This window comes from Onychomys torridus, chromosome X (assembly GCF_903995425.1).
Source record: "Onychomys torridus chromosome X, mOncTor1.1, whole genome shotgun sequence".
NCBI classification, from domain to species: domain Eukaryota; kingdom Metazoa; phylum Chordata; class Mammalia; order Rodentia; family Cricetidae; genus Onychomys; species Onychomys torridus.
The window spans coordinates 99,693,754-99,714,994 of NC_050466.1; the positions used below are offsets into that span (position 1 = coordinate 99,693,754).

The 21,241-nt window shown below is 35.4% G+C and overlaps 1 protein-coding gene across 1 annotated transcript in view; it reads left to right on the forward strand.

Moving 5' to 3' along the window:
* Positions 1–6,080: 6,080 nt before the first annotated feature.
* The window catches only part of LOC118574755, a 29,419-nt gene continuing 14,258 nt past the window's right edge, over positions 6,081–21,241 (forward strand). Inside the window, exons 1-2 of the mRNA XM_036175651.1 lie at positions 6,081–6,228; positions 19,359–19,459. Coding sequence (XP_036031544.1) covers positions 6,081–6,228; positions 19,359–19,459 — 249 coding nt within the window. The remainder of the gene's footprint in view (positions 6,229–19,358; positions 19,460–21,241) is intronic.

Here is a 21,241-nt window from a genome sequence, read left to right on the forward strand (position 1 = left end):
GTGAGTATATACCATGTTGTCCTTCTGGGTTTGGGTTACCTCACTCAGGATGATTTTTTCTAGTTCCATTCATTTGCCTGCAAATTTCATGCTGTCATTGTTTTTCTCTGCTGAGTAGTACTCCATTGTGAATATGTACCACATTTTCTTAATCTATTCCTCAGTTTATGGGCATCTAGGTTGTTTACAGGTTCTGGCTATTACAAATAATACTGCTATGAACATAGTTGAGCATGTATCTTTGTGGTGTGGTTGAGCATACCTTGGGTATATGCCCAAGAGTGGTACGGCTGGGTCTTGAGGTAGTTCGATTCACAATTTTCTGAGAAACTGCCATACTGACTTCCACAGTGGTTGTACAAGTTTGCACTCCCACCAACAGTGGAGGAGTGTTCCCTTTGCTCCACATCCTCTCCAACATTGACTGTCATTAGTGTTTTTGATCATAGCCATTCTGACAGGTGTAAGGTGGTATCTCAGAGTCGTTTTGATTTGCATTTCTCTAATAATTAAGGATGTTGATCATTTCTTTAAATGTCTTTCAGCCATTTGTGATTCTTTTTCTGTGAACTCTCTGTTTAACTCTTTAGCCCATTTTTTAATTTGATTGTTCGGTGTTTTGATATTTGATATTTCTTGAGTTCTTTATATACTGTGGAGATCAATCCTCTGTCATATGTGGGGTTGGTGAAGAACTTTTCCCATTCTGTAGGCTGTATTTTTGTCTTATTGACTGTATCTTTTGCCCTGCAAAAGCTTCTCAGTTTTAAGAGGTCCCATTTATTAATTGTTGTGCTCAGTGTTTGTGCTGTTGGTGTTATATTTAGGAAGTGATCTCCAGTGCCAATGTGTTCAAGAGTACTTCCTACTTTCTCTTCTATTAAGTTTAGTGTAACAGGATTTATGTTGAGGTCTTTGATCCACTTGGACTTGAGTATTGTGCATGGTAACAGATGTGGATCTATTTGTAATATTTTACATATTGACATCCAGTTATGCCAGCACCATTTGTTGAAGATACTTTCTTTTTTCCATTGTATAGTTTTGGCTTCTTTGTCAAAAATCAGGTGTTCATATGTGTGTGGATTAATGTCAGGGTCTTCAATTCGATTCCATTGGTCCATATGTCATTTTTTTATACCAGTGCCAAGCTGTTTTTATTACTATAGCTCTATAGCAGAGCTTGAGGTCAGGGATGGTGATACCTCCAGAGGTTGCTTTATCATACAGGATTCTTTTAGCTATCCTGAGTCTTTTGTTTTTCCATATGAAGTTGAGTATTTTTCTTTCCAAGTCTGTGAAGTATTGTGTTGGGATTTTGATGGGGATTGCATTGAATCTATAGATTGCTTTTGGTAAGATTGCCATTTTTACTATGTTAATCCTACCTATCCATGAGCATGGGATATCTTTCCATTTTCTGATTTCTTCTTCAATTACTTTCTTCAGAGATTTAAAGTTCTTATCAAAAAGGTCCTTCACTTGTTTAGTTAGTATATCCCAAGGTATTTTATATTATTTGTGGCTATCGTAAAGGGTGATATTTCTCTGACTTCTTTCTCAGCCCTTTTATCATTTGTCTATAGGAGGGCTACTGATTGAAAAAACAGTAGTGCTCCAAATCTTTTCCTTTTCTTTATGCTTTTCTCATACAATAAATCCTAACCACAACCCCCATTCCCTCCCTTCTTCCCAGTCCCCGCTCCCTCTTTTAAGAATCAGAATACTTTCTGAGTACCTGATTTAAAAAATCAGTGTCCTTCTTAATTTTCCAATACTAACATATTACCTTTGGCAAGTTATTTGATCCCTTAAAGCTTCATTTTACCTAGATATATATTAGAGATTTTACTAGATGGCTGCTTCCATCTGTTCAGAGTGTTATAGGATTAAATGTTCTAACAGTTGTTAGAAAGAAAAATTAATTCTATGCTTTTTGCCCTTTTCCCATAGTGCTTTCCAAGCCACCCATGCACGAATCAAGGATTTCTACTTTGCTGGTACATGCTTGGATGAGATGAATTAGTAAGTACTTTATGTTCATTTATTCAAATAATGTATATTGAGAAACAATTTTGTTATAGGTATGTCCTTCAATCATAGAAAATTATGACATTTTAAAAATAAAAATAATTTTATTTTCATCCTAATGTTATTTAGTGTATTAGAAGTTCAGGGTGTCAGAATGTGGAAATAAATGTAAATGTGTGACAGAATAAGATTTATAGAGAAGGTACATTTATACTTTGAGTGTTTATGGGCCATCAAGTGAATAACTTTATTTAAAGAGGCAAAGAAAGCAATTAAAAGGTTTTCAAAAATAGGTAGGACCCTATAGAGAAGAAATTGGGGGGAAAAAGAGTAAAGGGCTTACAGAGAGATAGGTAAAAAGACTTACTTGGACTATAATGGTGGCAGTGAAATTGAAAACTAGTAGATATATTCAAGATACCTTTAGGAGGTAAATATCAACTCAGTTTTCTCTTTTTTTTTAATTTTATTTTTTTAGCTGAGGACCAAACCCAGGGCCTCACGCTTGCTAGGCAAGCACTCTACCACTGAGCTAAATCCCCAAACTGCTCAACTCAGTTTTCTATGGGAACTGAAGGTGTAGAAAGTGTCAAGGATGACTACTAGGTTTATGGCATATAAACCAGGATGAATTTCATCATAATTTTTAGTAAGATGGGGGATAATGGAAGAGTATCATGTTTATGAGACAAGAGTGTGAATTTTGTCTGGGAGCACGTAGAGTTCGGGATATCTTCACATATCCTGTGGTGTTTAAAGTAGATAGCTTCTTTGAGTAGAACTCAGAGTAAAAGATTCAGCTGGAGATATAATTTGTAAGTCATCTACATTGATATGACATTTGAAGTCATGGACATAGGTAAGAACAATCTGGACAGTGGTTCTCAAGATCCAAATAAGTTGTAGATATTAATAAAATACAGATTTCTGGAGCCCATATCTGCTCATACAATCACTCATTTAACAAGGCTCTGGGTGATGCTGAGGATTCATGATTCCAGGGCTCTGAGAAACACTGATCTAAAAGGGGGCATAAGATGGATAAAAGTGAGAAGGGAGCCTTAAACAATTAAACATTTAATTGCTGAATATAACCTGAAAATAGAAATTTCAGAAATACAGGCATAATTGCCATGACTCTAAACACAATTATTGTATATACCCCTGAGATTCTACAGCAGAGACATATGCCCTTAAGGAAGAAAAAATATTATCCTTTCTAACTCAGGGCTTTTTCTGATTATAATTTATTTGAATTTATGTTGTTGGCCCCAGAAGTTATATGTAAATATTTGTAGATATAAATGCTCATTTTCTATATCTTAAAATTATCTAAAAATGTGCCTAAATTTAAAGACTAAATGATTTTGATAAGAGCTGTCTAATATCTATCTTATTGTGTTTTCTCAATGTAAAACTAAAAGCCAAAATAGCTTTAGATACCTTATACAATGTATTCATTATTCATAATAATCACAGTGTTCTTACTGGCATTTACTACTATAGAGCAAATAAGATATTCTATGTACTATTGTTTTTTGCTGTTGAAAATTTTTGGAAAATGATTGACACTAGCTGCCTTTACTGAAGTGGAAGTTCAGCTGTATCTTGCAGGCTGACATTGTTTTGTGTAATGAAGAAACATGTGTTATGCGATTAGTTTGACATTAATTTGCTAGAATTTTGAAAGAATGCACAATACAATTGATAAATTATTTCTTATCTTCATTATTCTGCTATCCATAAACTGACTATAGCTCTGTGCCACAAATTAGTTGAAAGTTTGTTGTTCTTTCAAGTATATCACCTTTAAGCTCTTTATATATAAAACACCATGTATATAGATGTAGTTTTTCCACTGTAACAAAAATGATTCCATGTAAATAAAGTATGCTGTCATGCATTCATTCCAACTTAAGAAAGCTTTTTATTGATATTTCAAACTACATCCTACAAATTTTAAAGTGAGATGACTAACATTAACAATGAACTTTTCTCTATAGTAGGCTCTTATATTCATGTTTAATTAAAATTAAATTAAATTACCCTTAATTTCAAAGAGAATATTGCTTACATTTGTATTCAACATGCCAGAAGGAAGGGTTGTTCTTCCTTTAGTGAGTTTATTATAGCCCATTCTCAATTTTAATTATGTTGAATTTAATACTAGTACATTGCTACTGTCTATAATTTATGCCTTAAAGACCCAAGCACAACATTCTTATTGTCTGGAGGAAAAAATAACCTCCTTCTTGACAGCACTTAATTAATAACTTGTTATAAGAAGAAAATAAAATTCTGACAATTATCAGAGAGGCTATGTGATTTTCCCCAGAAAAAAAAAGGCATTCTAATTAATATAGCTAGAAACCTCCTGGAAAGGCACCAAAAAATATACTGAAACAATAAGTGCATTTTATGTTGTCAAGACAGAAAGAAAAAGAAGATTGGCATTTGAGAGAAAATAGGGAATAAAGGTGGTGTTTAAGTATAATCATGCCTGTTGCCCTCTTGTCTTCATGAAGAAGATGTGATGCTCCAAAAGAGTTAAATCCATTAGGTGTTTGTTAAATGACACACAAAAGAGTTAAAATGTGTCATTGAATACAAAATGACTAACAGAAACAAGATTGAGATATTTGGCTGCACTAAATAACATCAAAACAATTCAACTGTTTCAAAGCAAAAGTGTTTTAACCCTGACAATTAACATGTGACTCATTCTCCTTACCTTTTAATGCTGAAGATCAGCCTAAGTGAATGTATTCCTTGGCATTCTTTCCATAGTAATTACTTTTTTCTAGTCAAAGAAATGCTAAAAGTATTCTGTGATAAATTTTTGTTGGTTAAATTTAAAATATTCAAATTACTATATAATAATGTGCAGCAAGAAGTCAGAAATCCTCGTAACATTTTTTCAGGAATATTATGTAATGTAAAAATGAACAAGTGTCGTTTAGTGAGAAAGTAGTAGTTACAGTCAGCCTATTATTATTTTAATTATCATTATTTATTATTATTTTCCCTGAAAAAAAATCATAGCTTGTGATACTATTTAAGAAGTGAAAGAAAGGAGCATAAGATTGTTTCAATTATGATAAATATTTGTCTACACTGAAATATAATTGATTTTGAGCATACACATGGAAAATGAAAATTGAAGCATTCAAAGTCATGTATGACTGTACAAACCTTAGCTTATTCTATTTCATCTGATATCTGAAGCTAACCATGGTGGGGCCTGGACAGTACTTGGATGGGAAATATTGAAAAACTGATATATGTCACAAGTTTTCTTTTCCTTCCTCTTAGTGAAAGAGATGACATACTTTGAAAACAAAAATAACTACTCAAAAAGAATACACTGACTTCAAGAGATCACAACTAAAATGTTATCTAAATCAGTATAGTTTCTCTGATCTAAGTTATGATATAACATCTAATATGAAAAAGCTTCTAATGTAAATTTGATTTTACATTAATATGAAACCAAATTTTGGTTAATAATAGGCACACAAACAAAAAGATTAACATACAGTAATGTAATTTTTGTCTACCAAATAACTTCTAATTTTACATATAATTTGAGTATTTAAAAAATTAACTCATTTTATTTATTCTTCATATTTTTCACATCATGCATTTCTATCCCATTCATTTCCCTGTCCCTTCATATCTACCCTCTACCCTTGCAACCTTCTCCCCAAAATAGAATAAAATAAAATTTAAGAGAAAAACAAAGGAAAAAAATCAGTCTCATCATGGAAGTTAACCGTTTTATCTATATACCTTTGCTTGCACAAGTTAATTGTAAACAGTCGTTGGTCTGTTTTGAGGCCTCTGGTTTCTGCTACACTATCAATGCTGGACCCTCACTGGAACTCTTTTTGGTTATCCTGTGTCATGGAGATCCTGCAGCTTTGGATCTGCAGGACCTGCCCCTTCAGGTGCTCCAGCAAAGCACAGATGAGGTGGATGTTGGGGTGGATTAACTCATAACTCTGGTTCTGGGCCTGGACAGCTGCAAAGTAGTTGCCAAGTTGGTCAGCATGTCAGCTCTCTTTTGTCCTCATTACCAGTGTGAGCTCTCCTTCATTGCCCTGGCTAGTTCACCCCTTGCAGCCATGAGTAAGGGGCAGGGCCACTTCTCCTGCTTTCAAGTCCACAGAGTCTGTTCTCCCACACCTACACCTTCAGGTTAGTTCTACTGTGTTGCCTGGGCGAGGTGTAGGGGCCATTCTCCTGAGTACTGCAGCTGGTGAGGGACAGTGACAGCCCTCCAGCTCTCATGACCTCAGGGCCAGCTCTCCCACTTGCTTGATGGGGGGCTACTCTCCCCCACCCATTATTAAGATGAGTAATGGGGACATCTCTTCCATGCTTGGCACTTAAAAAAATATTTTGAGTGATGTGTTAGCACAAAGCTATAATCCCAACACTCCTGCTGAGACAGTAGCATTTCAAGGGCAGCCTCAACTACATAGTGATATCTTGTATTAAAATAATTATTCTAAAAATTAATAATCTATATTGATAGTATATATATATATATATATATATATATATATATATTTGTTGTAGTAGCAAAAATCCAGAAATGAAGATCCATCACTAGTGTTTTTCAATGTGATGAAAATCATTATCAATTGAAAATATAAGGTTATAACTTTAATATATTTTCTACAATTGCAATGGTAACCAGAAGGAAGGCATCTGGAGGACATATACAAAAGGAAGAAAGGAATGTCATTGAATATCACTATAACAAAGTGAATAAAATTCAAAGGAAAACAGGAAGAGAAGAACAAGACCCACAATGCATGGAAAAAAAAAAACTAACAAATGTCGGTAGTAAGTCCTTCAACATCAGAAGTTACATTTAATTGGAATAAATTCTATAGTCAAAGGGCAAATTGTCTGAATTCATTTTTAAAAAGAACAGAGTTGAACCATACTATGTCAATGCACATAGGATACCCATGGATAGAAAAAAAATGGAAGGATGAAAAAAGCTTCCCTTGGAAATGGAAACTAATTGAAAGCACAGACATCCAAATTTGTATCAGAAAAAAATAGAATTTAAATTAAAAATTGCTTTGAAAGCATAAGGGCAAGGTGAAGACACTTGTTGCCAAGACTGATGACTGAACTACATCCCCAGGATCTATGTGGTAACAAGAGCACACTGACCCCCAATGTGCAGGTTTTCCTCTGACTACCACATTCATACTATAGTACATGTGCCATAATTTTTGTATGTCCACACAAGCATGAATGCATGCACAGACAAGCAAATGCAAATACATAAAAAATAACAGAAACACACATTATTAAGTAATCATGGAAAATTATCTAGAATGTACCACTCAGTTTGCCACAAAATAAGATTCAGTGTATTTTAAAAGAATTAAAGTTTTAAAAGTATCTTTCCTTATAAAGGGAAGAAAAATAAAGATTTTTTTACAAATAATTAATTCAGAACCCTTAATTCATTTTACATCAAAAAGACTCTCAACATATTTTATTAAAAGAAATCTATTTGAATGTATCTTCTAAATCAAAAGAACAATAGAATTTGTTAAAATTTTATTAAATTGGTTAAAATTTAAAGTCAATTTTGTTTTAAATTTGGCCATCCATAAACCAATTGAATGTTAATGCATTGTTTTTATCTCAATAGAGAAGGAGCATAGAATTAGAGACCAAAAAGTTTAAGGAACAGTAAATTTATTCAGCATTCAAAAGCAGTATTTCAAAAGCCAGGAATGGAATTCTAAACTGGAAGCTCCAAATGGTGGCTATTATCTGATGAAGTACATAGAAATATATCTTTTGCTGGGCGGTGGTGGCACACACCTTTAATCCCAGCACTAGGGAGGCAGAGCCAGGCGGATCTCTGTGAGTTCGAGGCCAGCCTGGTCTACAAAGCAAGTTCCAGGAAAGGCGCAAAGCTACACAGAGAAACCCGTCTCGAAAAAAAACAAAAAGTACTATCTCATTTTATCACGCAATCCCTTACAGATGACTCTAGTAAACACACCCTTACTACAACTAAGTAAATCTGAAGTTTCATTGTTTTAAATCTCATTGAACTTATAAATCCCTAATGCAGCAAAAAATAAACTGTAGTATGTGATGTTGTTATGAGTTAATAAGTGAGTAAGTGTTTATTCCTTCTATAATAGGTATATGATAATACCTCGGGAACTTAAGGGACATATTAGACAAGAAAAAAAGACAAGGCTAGAATTTTATGTTTCTCTAGAGTATACATGTATAAAAGACTAACAAATATTTTTGATCACAGATTATAGGCTTCCTATACTAAGAACCTGTAGGATATAGATACAATAGGATGAAAGGGTATATTATTGAATCTACTTTTAAAAAGCAGCAACTTGTTTAAAAATATTTTACATTGCTATGGATTTTAGTTTATTGATACAAATTTAGATTTGGTTTTCTTATACTATATATAAATATTACTACTCTCATTTAAGGTATAATGTTTATGTAACTCATTCAAATTGTAATAGATAATTAGGAAATACAGATTAATATTAGTCTTCTATGATAGTCAAACTTATGTTAAGTTCTCTAGGTATACATAGATATAATTCAGTTAGGTAGGTAATCTTCAAACCCTTCAAAGACCTACAGAATATAGCATTTAAAATGTTTTAAAAACAGACTTTCTGGACAATGAGACATGCCTGCTCCTGGCACCACCAATTTACTTCAAAGAGGAAGATAGGCACTGAAGACACTCCATATGGAGTTTATCTTCTTGACAAAAACAGCCATTTGGGCAAGAAATTCTTCTTGCCTGGACTGCTTGACAAAATGTTGTTTCTGGACATGCAGGACCCATAGGATGGTGACCACTGAATATTTTGTGAGGTGAGATAGTACTTCAGGTTCCTGCTTCACAGAAGAAACTCCCAGACATTCTACAGGACACAGAAAAGAACAAAATCAGAGACCGTAGGGAACTCTAATTACTTGCTTGCTGCCCATAGCTTGTTCAGGCTGCTTTTATATATACTCCAGAACCATCTGTCAGGGTGGCACCTCCTTTTTTATTAAGGAATTTTGTATTCATTTTACATACCAACCACAGATTTCCCTATCAACCCTCTTCCTACCCCTCCCACCCACCCCCAACCTACATTCAATCCCTCCTGCAATAAGGCAAGGTCTCCCATAGGGAGTCTGCAGAGCCTGATACATTCAGTAAAGGCATGTCTAAGCCTCTCCTCCTGCATCAAGGCTGTGCAAGGTATCCATCCATAGGTAGTGGGCTCCAAAAAGCCAGCTCATGCACCAGGGATGGATCCTGATCCTACTGCCAGGGACCCCCTTAAGCAGATCGAGCCATACAACTGTCTCACTTATGCAAAAGGCCTAGTCCAGTTTCATGAAGGCTCCACAGCTGTTGGTCTAAAGTTCATGAGTTTCCACTTGTTCAGTTTGATTGTCTCTGTACGTTTGCCCATTATGATCATGGTGCCCTTGCTCATAGAATGCCTCTTTTCTTTGACTGAACTCCTAGAGCTCGGCTTGGTACTTGGCTGTGGATCTCTGCATCTGCTTCTATCAGTTAATGGATGAAGGCTCTATGACGACAGTTAGGGTATTCACCGATCCAATTTAGATAGAAATATAGAAGAGGGAGACAGAAACAGGAGCCTCAGGAGGGCCTGGGTCAAAACCCACCAGCCCCTTCTGTCTCTACTAAAGGGCTTTTAAGGGAATGCCAAGGGGTGGAGCAAAAGACCTCCCCAGCACAGCCAAGTGCAGACCACCCCAGGCACCTGGTGACCATGCACATGGACAAGCCATCCCCTAATGCAGCCCTGCTGTGTAAAGTAAGCTCAGATCTCACTAGGAAGCTTTTGTGGGCTACAACAATCATGGTATCACCCTCACTGATCCCCCTACTCTGTACCTGTTCCAGCTTGACCATCCTGTTCCCTCATGTTCTCATTCCCCATCCCCACCCTCAATTGCTTTACCTCATCCCCAATTTACTCATGGAGATCTCCTCTGTTTCTCCTTCCTAGGGCAATCCATGCATCCCTCTTAGGATCTTCTTTGTTAGCTAGCTTCTCTGGAGCTATGGGTTATAGTCTGGTTATCCTTTGCTTTACATTTAGTATCCACATATGAGTGAGTACATACCATGTTTATCCTTCTGAGTCCTGGTTACCTCACTCAGGATGATATTTTCTAGTTCCATCTATTTGCCTGAAAATTTCATGATGCCACTGTTTTTTTGTTTTACTGCTGAGTAATATTCCATTATATATATGTACCACAATTTCTGTATCCAGTCTTCGGCTGAGGGGCATCTTGGTTGTTTACCGGTTCTGACTATTACAAATAATGTTGCTATGAACATAGTTGAGCATTTATCAAGAAAATGCCCTATAGACATGCCTACAGGACAATTCTTTAGAGGTATTTTCTGAATTAAGATTCCATCTTCCCCAGTGTCTCTCATTTGTGTCAAGTTAATAAAAAGGAAAAAAAAGGGAAACTAGATAGCATAATCACATACACAAAAAAAGAAGTAAAATAAAAAATTAACAACTGAAATTTACCCCTTTAAGTACAGTTAAACAAGCTAAACCTATATCTAGAATAAAAGGCATGATCATTATTAGAACTGATATTAATGAGTTTTGTTCCCAGCACCCACATAGGGCATCTCAAAACCCCAGCCATAAAAGTCCTAATACTGTAAAATTCCTAGAGTAATGAAATTCACAAATATAAATTGAGCCATGGGAACACAGCAAATGAAAGGAGATAAATTCCAATTATGAATTATTTAAAGCTTCTGATAGCTATTTAACAGGAATGTAACAGTATTTATCACTAATTAACTGTATATGAAAATGGTTAAAATGATAGATTTTATTGTGGTTGTTTACTACAGTTGAATGAAAATTAAATTTGCTATGTAAGCTATATTAATAGTTCAATAGACACCAAAATATCATATGACAATATCAATTACTGATAACAAATCACAACACAAGGAATGGAGAGGAATTTTCTTGATTTGATTTTAAAATATCCATAAATAAAATACATTTAACATCCTAATTATTCTTGGAACAACTATTTCACTCTAAGGTCAGGAAGAAATCTGTGCTATCTATTCTTATCATATATTCAATATTATACTTTATATTTTATTCCATGCTGTCAAGAAAAAAAGTTGAATAAATAGAGGGATTTTTATTCACAGATATCCTGATTATCTTTATATAAAATTGATCCAAATGATTTTGAAAGTTATGTGTAATAAGAGAACTGAGCAAGGTTGCAAGATTTAAAATTAATGTACAAAAGTCATTTGTATTTTCTTATTTCAGCATCAAACAATCAGAAGTTAAAATTCTAAAATGACATTTAAAATAGTATTCAAATATATTAAATGCTAGAATGGGCCAGCAAGACCACTTACAAGATAAGGGTGTTTACTGCCAAACCTGATGACCTGCATTTGATCCTCAAGTTCCACATGAAAGAGGGACAGAATGAACTGAAAGTTGTAACATGCTTTGACACACTCATGATCACATGAATACACACACTCAAAATAATAAAAATGTAGTAATTTTTCAATATTTTAACTCTTTGGAGATTACCATGAAAAAATATGTGTAAAAAAGTATATATTAAAAAATGAGAAATATTGCTGAAGTATTTTAAAGTACATTTAGAGGAAAAAACATGCCATTATGTTAGTATTAAGACTATTTCTTCTTAAAATCATTTATAGTTGTCATTGTAATTCAAGAAAAAAAATTTACTTACTTTAAAGTAGAAATTGACAAACTGAATATAAACATCATATGAAATTGCAAAATATTTATAATAGCCAAACATATTTTACAATATAATAAAGTTTGATATCTACCACAACCTAATTTCAAAACTTTATATAAAACTAATAAATAAGGACAATGTGGTATTAATAGAGAACTGAGGATGTAGGTCAGTTAGTCAAGTGCTTTCTTGTATACAAAAAGTACCCCGTTTGATCCCCAGAACTATGTAAACCAGGCATGGTGGCTCTTGCCTATAATCTCAGCATTTGGAGGCAGAGGAAGGAAGAACAGAAGTCAGGGTCATCCTTTACAGAGGAAGTTTAAGGCCAGCTTGAGATACATGCGGCCCTACGCTTGCATGCATGCACACATGCACTCACACACCAAAGAAAAGAAGAAGAAAAATAGGATTAATTTTTGTAATAGTGAGCAGAACAGATATTTTATAAGATAATATAATCACAGCCCACAAATATACTGACAAATTGGACCATTGAAATAAATAAATCTTAATTTGATTAATAATAATTAAGAAAATTAAAACACAAACCACAGAAGAAAAAAGTATTTTCAAATCATGTATTTGCAATATGCTTATATATAAAGTACACAAAAAATTCACAAAATTCAATGAATGAATAGAAAAATTACAAATAAACAAAAGATTTGACCTAACACATGGTTATCAAATACATTCAGGTAATAATCATAAAAAAAATAATTTCCAACATCTTTCAGTCATTGTACCACTTACTAAAAATGGTCAAAATTTTTTTAAAAAGCACTGAAAATTCAGACTGCTTTTGAAAGCACAGAGTAACTGGAATATCCAAACATTGCTGCTAGGAATGGAAATGTGTGGAGAGAGAGGATGGGGAAGGGGGTTGGTGGAAGATAGGGAGCAGGAGGGAGGTGATATGGAAAGAGTTATGTGGGAAACTGTGGAAGACCAGTTTCAGTTATATTGGACTAAAACATTTCCTTATTGATTCAGGATTGGTGAACACAGAAGAACAAAATGATGGCTTCAGTTGACAAAATCAGTCCAACCACCAGTGAGGGAAACATTGTGAGATAGACTCTCACTACGGAGCTCATACTGGCCTTGCTCTCATAAGATAGCTATTTATGCTCACTTCAAATAACCCATCTTCATGCCTCAGTCTCCCGATTTCTGAGATTACAGGCATGAACCACAGTACCCAGACCCACTGGGAAGATATTTTGAGATTTTTTTTTATAAAAGCATGTAAATAGCACATTTTGTTGTTGTCATTGTTTCTTTTTTGAAATTCCTTGCATAGTTTAGTTCCTCTCTGTTGACAAAGAATAATGACAAATAGATCGTATAAGTAAAACTGGATTAGAGATTACCCAAAAAATGCAGATATATTATCCTTAAAACATCTCTGATCTAGTTCTATAAATACTTTGTAAAAGTAATATATTTATATGAAATAATTGATCAGTAAGGGTCAAAAAATGTTCCAAATTGTTTTTTAAAAAATAGTATTTATTATTTTTGAAATGTATACATTATCTACCAGAGTCACCAAAAAAGTGTGAAAGAAAATTTCAAACATATATACAATGTGTTTTGATTATATCCACCATCAGTAACTCCTTCCAGGTCTGGAGGATTCTTCTAACATGTCTTCCTCTCAACTTCATGCTCTCATCTTTTTAATAACCCAGTGAGTCCAATTAGTACTGCTCATATGCACATAGGTGTATATGACTATCCAGTAGGGCATGGGCAACCTTTCAGCAGTCACAGCCCCAAGAAGAATTACAACCTTAGCATTCAATATATGCCACTAATTCCTCAGCTAGGACCAGGGCCTTGAAAACTCCTCCTCAGTCCATGTTGGGATTTTAACTGGATTAATCTTGTGCAGGTCTCCGGCAGGCAACAATAGCCACTGTGAGATCATATATACAATGGCCATGTCATATTGAGAATACAACATTTCACAGCTGCCCTCCCTATTCTCCAATTTTTAGATTCTACCCCCTATTCTGAGAGATTCCCTAAGCTTTGGTTGGGAGGATATTGACCCGGATATTTGGCTGGAAACTTACAGTCATATATTTCTCAGCATTTTTATTATGAATCTCTTCATAAACCTCTACCCACTCCAAAAAAAGAAGCTATTTCTCTGACAATAGTTGAGAGCAGCACCTGGGTGGTGCTGGCACATGCCCTTAATCCCAGCACTTAGGAGGCAGAGCCAGGAGAATCTCTATGAGTTAGGCTAGCTTGATCTACAAAGTGAGTTCTAGGACAGGCTCCAAAGCTACACAGGGAAACCCTGTCTTGAAAACCAAAAAAATAAAAATAAAAAATAAAGTTAAGCACAGGGTATAACTACATATTTAAAAGATAGTTTGACAACCTGACCATTTAGTACAACAGTAGTTTATTCCTCTTTAGGACCCATGACCTCCCCAGACATGGGTTTTTGACAAGGTTTATGAGAATCTCTCATGAGGCAAGCCACAAAGCCAGTCAAAAAGTGGTTAGTTACTACCATAGCCACCATGCTACTGTTGCACCAGTGAGCACATTTTGCCTGACAGATCAATATTGTAGCCTCCCATGTCCAGTGAATGTGAAATCATTAATGTCTTTTCTCCCCCAGTAGCTGACTGCATAACCCCTCCCAGCAGTGTTGAATCTAGCTAGCACATAGAGAGTTACCGTTTCAGTTTGAGATTGACATCTGTAGGCCAATGGGAAGATATCTACAACTGAGCCTGTACAGTTCTAGTAGAGACGGGCAGAGTGGGGATGCTCCCGATCAGAGATAAAGATCTTTGTTAGTCATGACCTGCAGGTAGAATGAGTTTCACGCATGTCAGTTCCCCTCGCCGCCTCTAAATTCAGGAGAGTAAACCAGGTGAGCACTGCAATACTGTTTTTGTACTGCAGTTGAGAAGCCACTGTTTTTTTAGGGGCTGCTGCCAGGCTTGCCCAAACTTTGATCCAGTGGTATACTTTCTTATTAACCTACTCAGGCAAAAACTTCTTCTCTACACAGGAGGAACCTCTATCTTCCAAAATGTTTTTTAAATTTATTTAGTTATTTATTATTCTCTCACATATTACATCCCAACTGTAGTTTCCCCTCCCTCCTCTCTTCCCAGTCCCTGACCTCCCCTCTCCCCCAGATCCACTCCCAGATCAGGACTCCCTGTGATATGAACCAAACATAGCATATCAAGTTATGACTATGCACAAACCCTTGTATCAAGGGTGGAGAAGGCAACCCAGTAAGAAGAAAAGGCTCCCAAAAGCAGGCAAAAATACATTTTAATGGTGTTTTAAAAAGAAATAAAGAATATATTCAATATGACTCATACCTTTTAAGAATTTCACCTTATAAACCCCAATACAAGTTTTGCACTTATTTTCAGTTTTTTGTTTATATTTAATAATATTATTCAATAAAATGACATTATTAAAGATAACTTAGTCTGCCGATGAGAACATTTACATTTTAAATTTTAAAAATCAACAGTCCAAGAAAATACTATTAGAAAGTATACATAAATCCCAGAGAGAATTGCAGTCTGATGGTGTTATATGTTTGCATCTACCTGGACACAGAAGAAAATGTTAGTGTTTTTTCATGAAAATGTTAGTGTTTATGGAAAATCCCTAATTCCATTAGAATTTGTACACCTATGGATGAACCCCAGTGTAATAAACAAATTTCTATCATAGTGACATTTATTCCAACTTTAGAAGTCCCTATACCCTTTAACAGTCACAACACTTTAAAATTTCAGATTCTGAGACTTAAGGTAGTCTCTTAACTGTGATCTCTTATAAAGTTATAAAAATAAGATACATGTTTCATTTTATAAAGGCACAGATTAAGTATCCCCATTCCAAAAGGGATGAATGGAGACATTGCAAAGAAAGACTAGAGAGAAGACAAAAAACTAGCAGGGAAATTATCAAATGATGGAGTGCCATGTTCATCATCTGGAGCTCATCATGTATTTGCCTGGGCTCAGATGTGTTCTAGTAGCTGTGCCCTTCCATCTCTGCCACCTAGGTAAAGCCAGCTCTACTCCTACTTGCTTCTTTCAGCACGCCTGCAGCTTTCTTCAGCATATATCCCATGATCCTGGTATCTTCAGCATCCTGGGGTCTCTGTTGGAACTTAGGCTTCACATTTACCACTTCACCCAGTGTCCTCCTTGCAGGGAATCCAACAATATCACATACCTCCTGGCATCATGACTTTCCATATCCTTGGTAAAACGCCTTGATGACCCACTCACTCATACTTTTTATGTCTGTAAAACAGGTACCTATAGATAATGCTGCCAAACTCTACTGTCAGTGCAAGATATAGTCTAGCCCCTTGTTGTAGGTGATATTGTATGAACCTGAAAACAAACAAACAAACAGGTGTTTTTGAGCAAGTTACCCCTTCAGTAGTTTGTTGTTTTTTTTGGTTGTTGTTGTTGTTTTGTTTTTTGTTTTGGTTTTTTGAGACAGGGTTTCTCTGTGTAGCTTTGCGTCTTTCCTTGGAACTCGCTTTGTAGACCAGGCTGGCCTCGAACTAACAGAGATCTGCCTGCCTCTGCCTCCCTAGTGCTGGGATTAAAGGCATGTGCCACCAATGCCGGGCATCAGTAGTATTCTTAATTCATGCCTGTTCCTTTAAATGAATTTGCATTTCTGTAAGTTGAAAGCTTCAAGAGGTGAGGTCTTACCCTCCTTCCTATTTCAGTACAGAGTTCTACCCACACTCTTTGTCTCTGCCCCCCACCCCCTCCTGTGTGAATGTGAAATGGGGATTCACTCTGTAGCTCTGGCTAACCTGGAACTCACTATGTAGGTCATTCTGGCCTAGAACTCACAGAGGTCCATCTACCTATCTTTGGTTCTTGAGTGCTGCTGGAATTAAAAGCTTACACCAGCACACTCTGGATAGGTTTATCCTTATTGTTCCAATCAGTGTAACAATTAAAATTTCTTTCACTTCTGCCTTGTCATATACCTTTACTCCCTAAACCGCACAGATACATTTCTCATTTTTGTACCTTACTTATGGACTTTACTCACAGTAGACCTGGATAAACAGCAGTCATGCCATAGCTTGATCCTATCTTTAAATTTCCTCTGCCAAACAAATTAATCCATTACCTTGCAGGACATAGGCAGAACGGAGCCAGATACTTGGCTAAAATGTTACTGAATGGCCTCTCTTACAGTTTCTGAAAGAGTCCTTATTCCTTCTGAAACCCCATGAGCTGAGTGAGCCTCTGCTATCCATGTTCTCCCACCAGAATTCCCCATAAAGTTCTGTTTATAGCATTGTAGGGTTTCTCTAGCATGCAACTCCAAGCTCTTCCACATTCCTCAAACAGAACATTTCCAAAGGCGTAAGTTACAGACTACATGGTTAAGTTTAGCACAGCTACATCCCCATTCCTTAAAATCAAATTTCTGTATCAGTTGGTTTTCTCATTGCTAAGACCAAATATATGACAAGAAGCAACTGAAAAGAGGAACACTTTATTTTGGGAACAGTTTCGAAGTCTGTCATGGTTGAGAGCCATGACAGCAGGCCATAAATATTATTGTTGGCATATCAGCAATTTATTTCCTTATTGATGATGTAACTTAGATGATTTGAAATGTTCAATGATGCAGCTTTGTTTTATGTCATAATGAGAGCTGCTTCTATAATTATTGTGTTTGCCTCAAATAATTATCTTCATTTATTTTAGTTCTAGTTGTGGCTGTATTAAAAACTTCTTCCTAATGGGAACTATTATTTATAGACACCATTGACATTTGATGTGAAAGTTTTACTCTTTTCATAGCTACTCAATAATTATTGGATGTCCTATTAACTGATCCCCCCCCCCCCCACCCGCTTTATTTTTTTCAGTTGGGTTTGTCAGATGTTACAGTTGGCATTTGGTTCTTCCTTTGGAGATGCAGCTGCTAATTCAGGTAATGATTTCAAAGTTCCAAATACTTATGCCACTAAAATGCATATATAGGCCAGGTAATGGTAGCACACAACTTTAACCCTAGCACTTGGGATTAAGGAGCAGGTGGATCTCTGTGTGTTTGAGACCAGCATGGTCTATAGAGCAAGTTCCAGGACAGGCAATGTTACACAGAGAAACCCTGTCTTGAACCACCATACACACCAGCAAAATAAAAGCAGAAATATGATTTAAATTTAAATGAAAAATTTATCATTATCACAACTTTGCATACATGATATCACCTGAATATTAGCAGAAGTATAATCTATTTATCACATACAAGACAATTACTATTCAAATATTTATTAAAGAATCATTGAATAGTAGCAAAATGTTTTTATTTCTAAAACTTGGCTGAAACTAACATATAGAAACAAATGAAATATTACATCACGCTTTAGAGAGAAAATTTTCTTGTTGTACCTAGAAATGGGTATTTTATAGGTACAACTTCCTTTTATATGCTTATTACTTTCTTTCTTGAATGGCACATGATTGAAAGAATAAATAAATATCTGACTTGTTCACTAATGAATCATGAGTATAGTGTATAATCACGTCTATGCTCTCATGTAATACTAAATATAATTGTATAATTGTATTCTTTCTAGTTGAAAAAGTTGAGAACAGGGAACATTACCTAGAGATATTCAGTTCCCTCCAAAATGAATAAATATGATTTCATCACTTCCAGTTATAGAGGAATAACTTACAATTTCCTTGAGACCAAGAAAGAAAGAACCATCTTAAAAATATTGTCATGTATATTTTTCCAATAATTTTTTAAAATATCTCATATAATCTGATTTAAAAGTAAAGGAAACAAGAATAAAGTTGGGAAAGGCTTATGAGCGAAAACACATATATTTACTTCTTTGCATATTCCTCAACAAGCAATGAAAAATGACTTACTAAATTATAATATTTGCTGATAATCAATTACATTAAAATTTTATTGAAGAATTTGAGCATTGCATGCTTAGAATAGAGTTCCTTAATATGAGTAAATAAAAAATAAAATTACTTAAAGAGCTATTCCAGATAGCTAATATTTTAGGGACTATTCTGCCAGCACACAGAAGCACAAACATACTCAATAATCAAAAGTGGGAAGCACAAGATCTCCATTCTTTGCTCACTCCTCACTACTGTTTGCATAGTTGAGCTCAATTCAATTGTCTTAAAGAGCTCCAGCAAGCAATATCAGTATATAGTAAAAATCCTGAATACAGCAAAATCAATAGCTATATAATTAAAATGTCAAGACTAGTTGAAGACAGTGGCCTGTGTATACACTAAATAGGCTGTGATAGAAGGGAAGAAAATAATGATGTTTATTTTAAAATGTGTTATATTACCTCTATTCAAACTCTAACATATAGGTAAAGATATCGTGAAATTTGCCAATCACCAAGTTTGGTAATAATAGAGTCTTCAGATTCAGAACCCTATGTTCTCTTACAGAATACAGACATATGAGTGATAAGCTTTATGAAAAGTGTGTTATGGCCTTGAAGAGAAACTTCCCTGTGATTTGGTGTAACTACTGCCAAGAAGCAACTACCGTAAGTAACATCACTATTTCAATATTGATTAATAGCAATTAAATTCAGAAAACTCAGAATTTTTATTATTTAAAAGTATAGTCAGCAGTGCAAAAAGGTATATTCATAATTCAAAGATTCTATATAAAAATCCTTTGTGTGAGATATTAATTCCTGTCTAATAATAGAAGAATCCATAGAGGAAAAGTAACAAAAATATGAGGAGAATTCCCCCTTTCACTTTGCTGTCCTACTTATTGTAATTAACACTGGTTTGATATGTGGACATTGAACATACTAGATTTTATCTTTAACTATTGAAAGGATGGTGTCAAGCTAAGTTGAGAATAATAAATATACTTTCAGATAATAAAATTATTAGAATATTAATTTAATTAGTTTACAAAAGAATCTCAGTAGTCTATATCTTCAGGTAGGTTTCTTATTATTTTCTTCTTGATGACTTTGTTTTACATGTAGGGTTTTTTTGTTTATTTGTGTGTGTGTGTGTGTGTGTGTGTGTGTGTGTTTGTGTACACCACAGTGCTTATATGAACATCAGAGAATATTTCTACCCTGTGAGTCTCATAATTTAAATGAAGATGGCACACTTGGCAGGATGCACCTTTACCCATTGAGCCATCTCTGGAGCCCTTCTTTCACATTTTTAGATGCTATATAATACAAGTTTTAGGGGAAAAAAACCTGTAGTAAACTAGATGTAGTAGTTCATGCCTATAATATAAACACTTGGGAGGTGGAGGCAGGAGGATTGCCCCAAGTCCAGCATGGGATACATGGTGAGTTCCATGTTAGCCAAGATACATTGTAAGACCATGAAACAAGATGGAGGGAAAAGGAGAATAGAGAAGAAGGGAGAGATAGACAGATGGAGGGGAAGGAAGGAACAAAGAAAAAAAGAAAAAGAGAGGAAAAGGAAAAAGAAAAAAGAAAAAGGGAATGAAAGAGGGAAGGAAGGTATGGCAGTTTGAATAGGAATGCCCCTCCCCCATAGACTCATGTGTTTGAATGCTTGGCCCATAGGGAGTGGCACTATTAGGAGGTGTGGCCTTGTTGGAGTAGGTGTGGCCTTGTTGGAGGAAGTGTGTCCCTGGGGAGGCGGGCTTTGAGGTCTCATATATGAATAAGCCACGCCCAGTGTGACAATCTCTCCTTCTGCTGCCTGAAGATCAAGATGTAGAACACTCATGTCCTTCTCCAGCACCATTTCTGCTTGTATACTGCCATGTCCTTCCCTGATAATAATGGACAAAACCTCTGAAATTATAAGCCAGCTCCAAGTAAATGTTTTCCTTATAAGAGTTTCCAGGGTCATGGTGTCTCTTCACAGCAATAGAAACCATAACAAAGAGAGAAGGAGATAGGGGGAATGAAAGGAGAGAGAAAGGGAAGAAGGAAATAAAGCAGAAAGAAAAAATAAAGGAATGACTGAATTATGAAAATATGGCACATCCAAAACAGCATTGTGCTACTAGAATTCCAAATTGGCTCAACTTCACAAGAACAGCAAATGTAAGACACCTACCAGAAGACTGGTAGAGGAATCCGGAATTGTACTTCTCTGTCATTGCCCTTAGAATCAGTCTGACCATGATACTGTATGAAAGCAGTAAGAGCCCTGAAGGGGCTAAACCCCACCCGGATGAGTCTATTGGGAAAGGAGAGTGTCTCTGCAACCCATGGACACTCCTCCACAGGAGGAGTAAGGGACCCTAAAATTGAGAAATCTGCAGTGTTCTTTCCTTCCAGCTATGATATAGTCTTGCAGAGCAAGGAACTTGA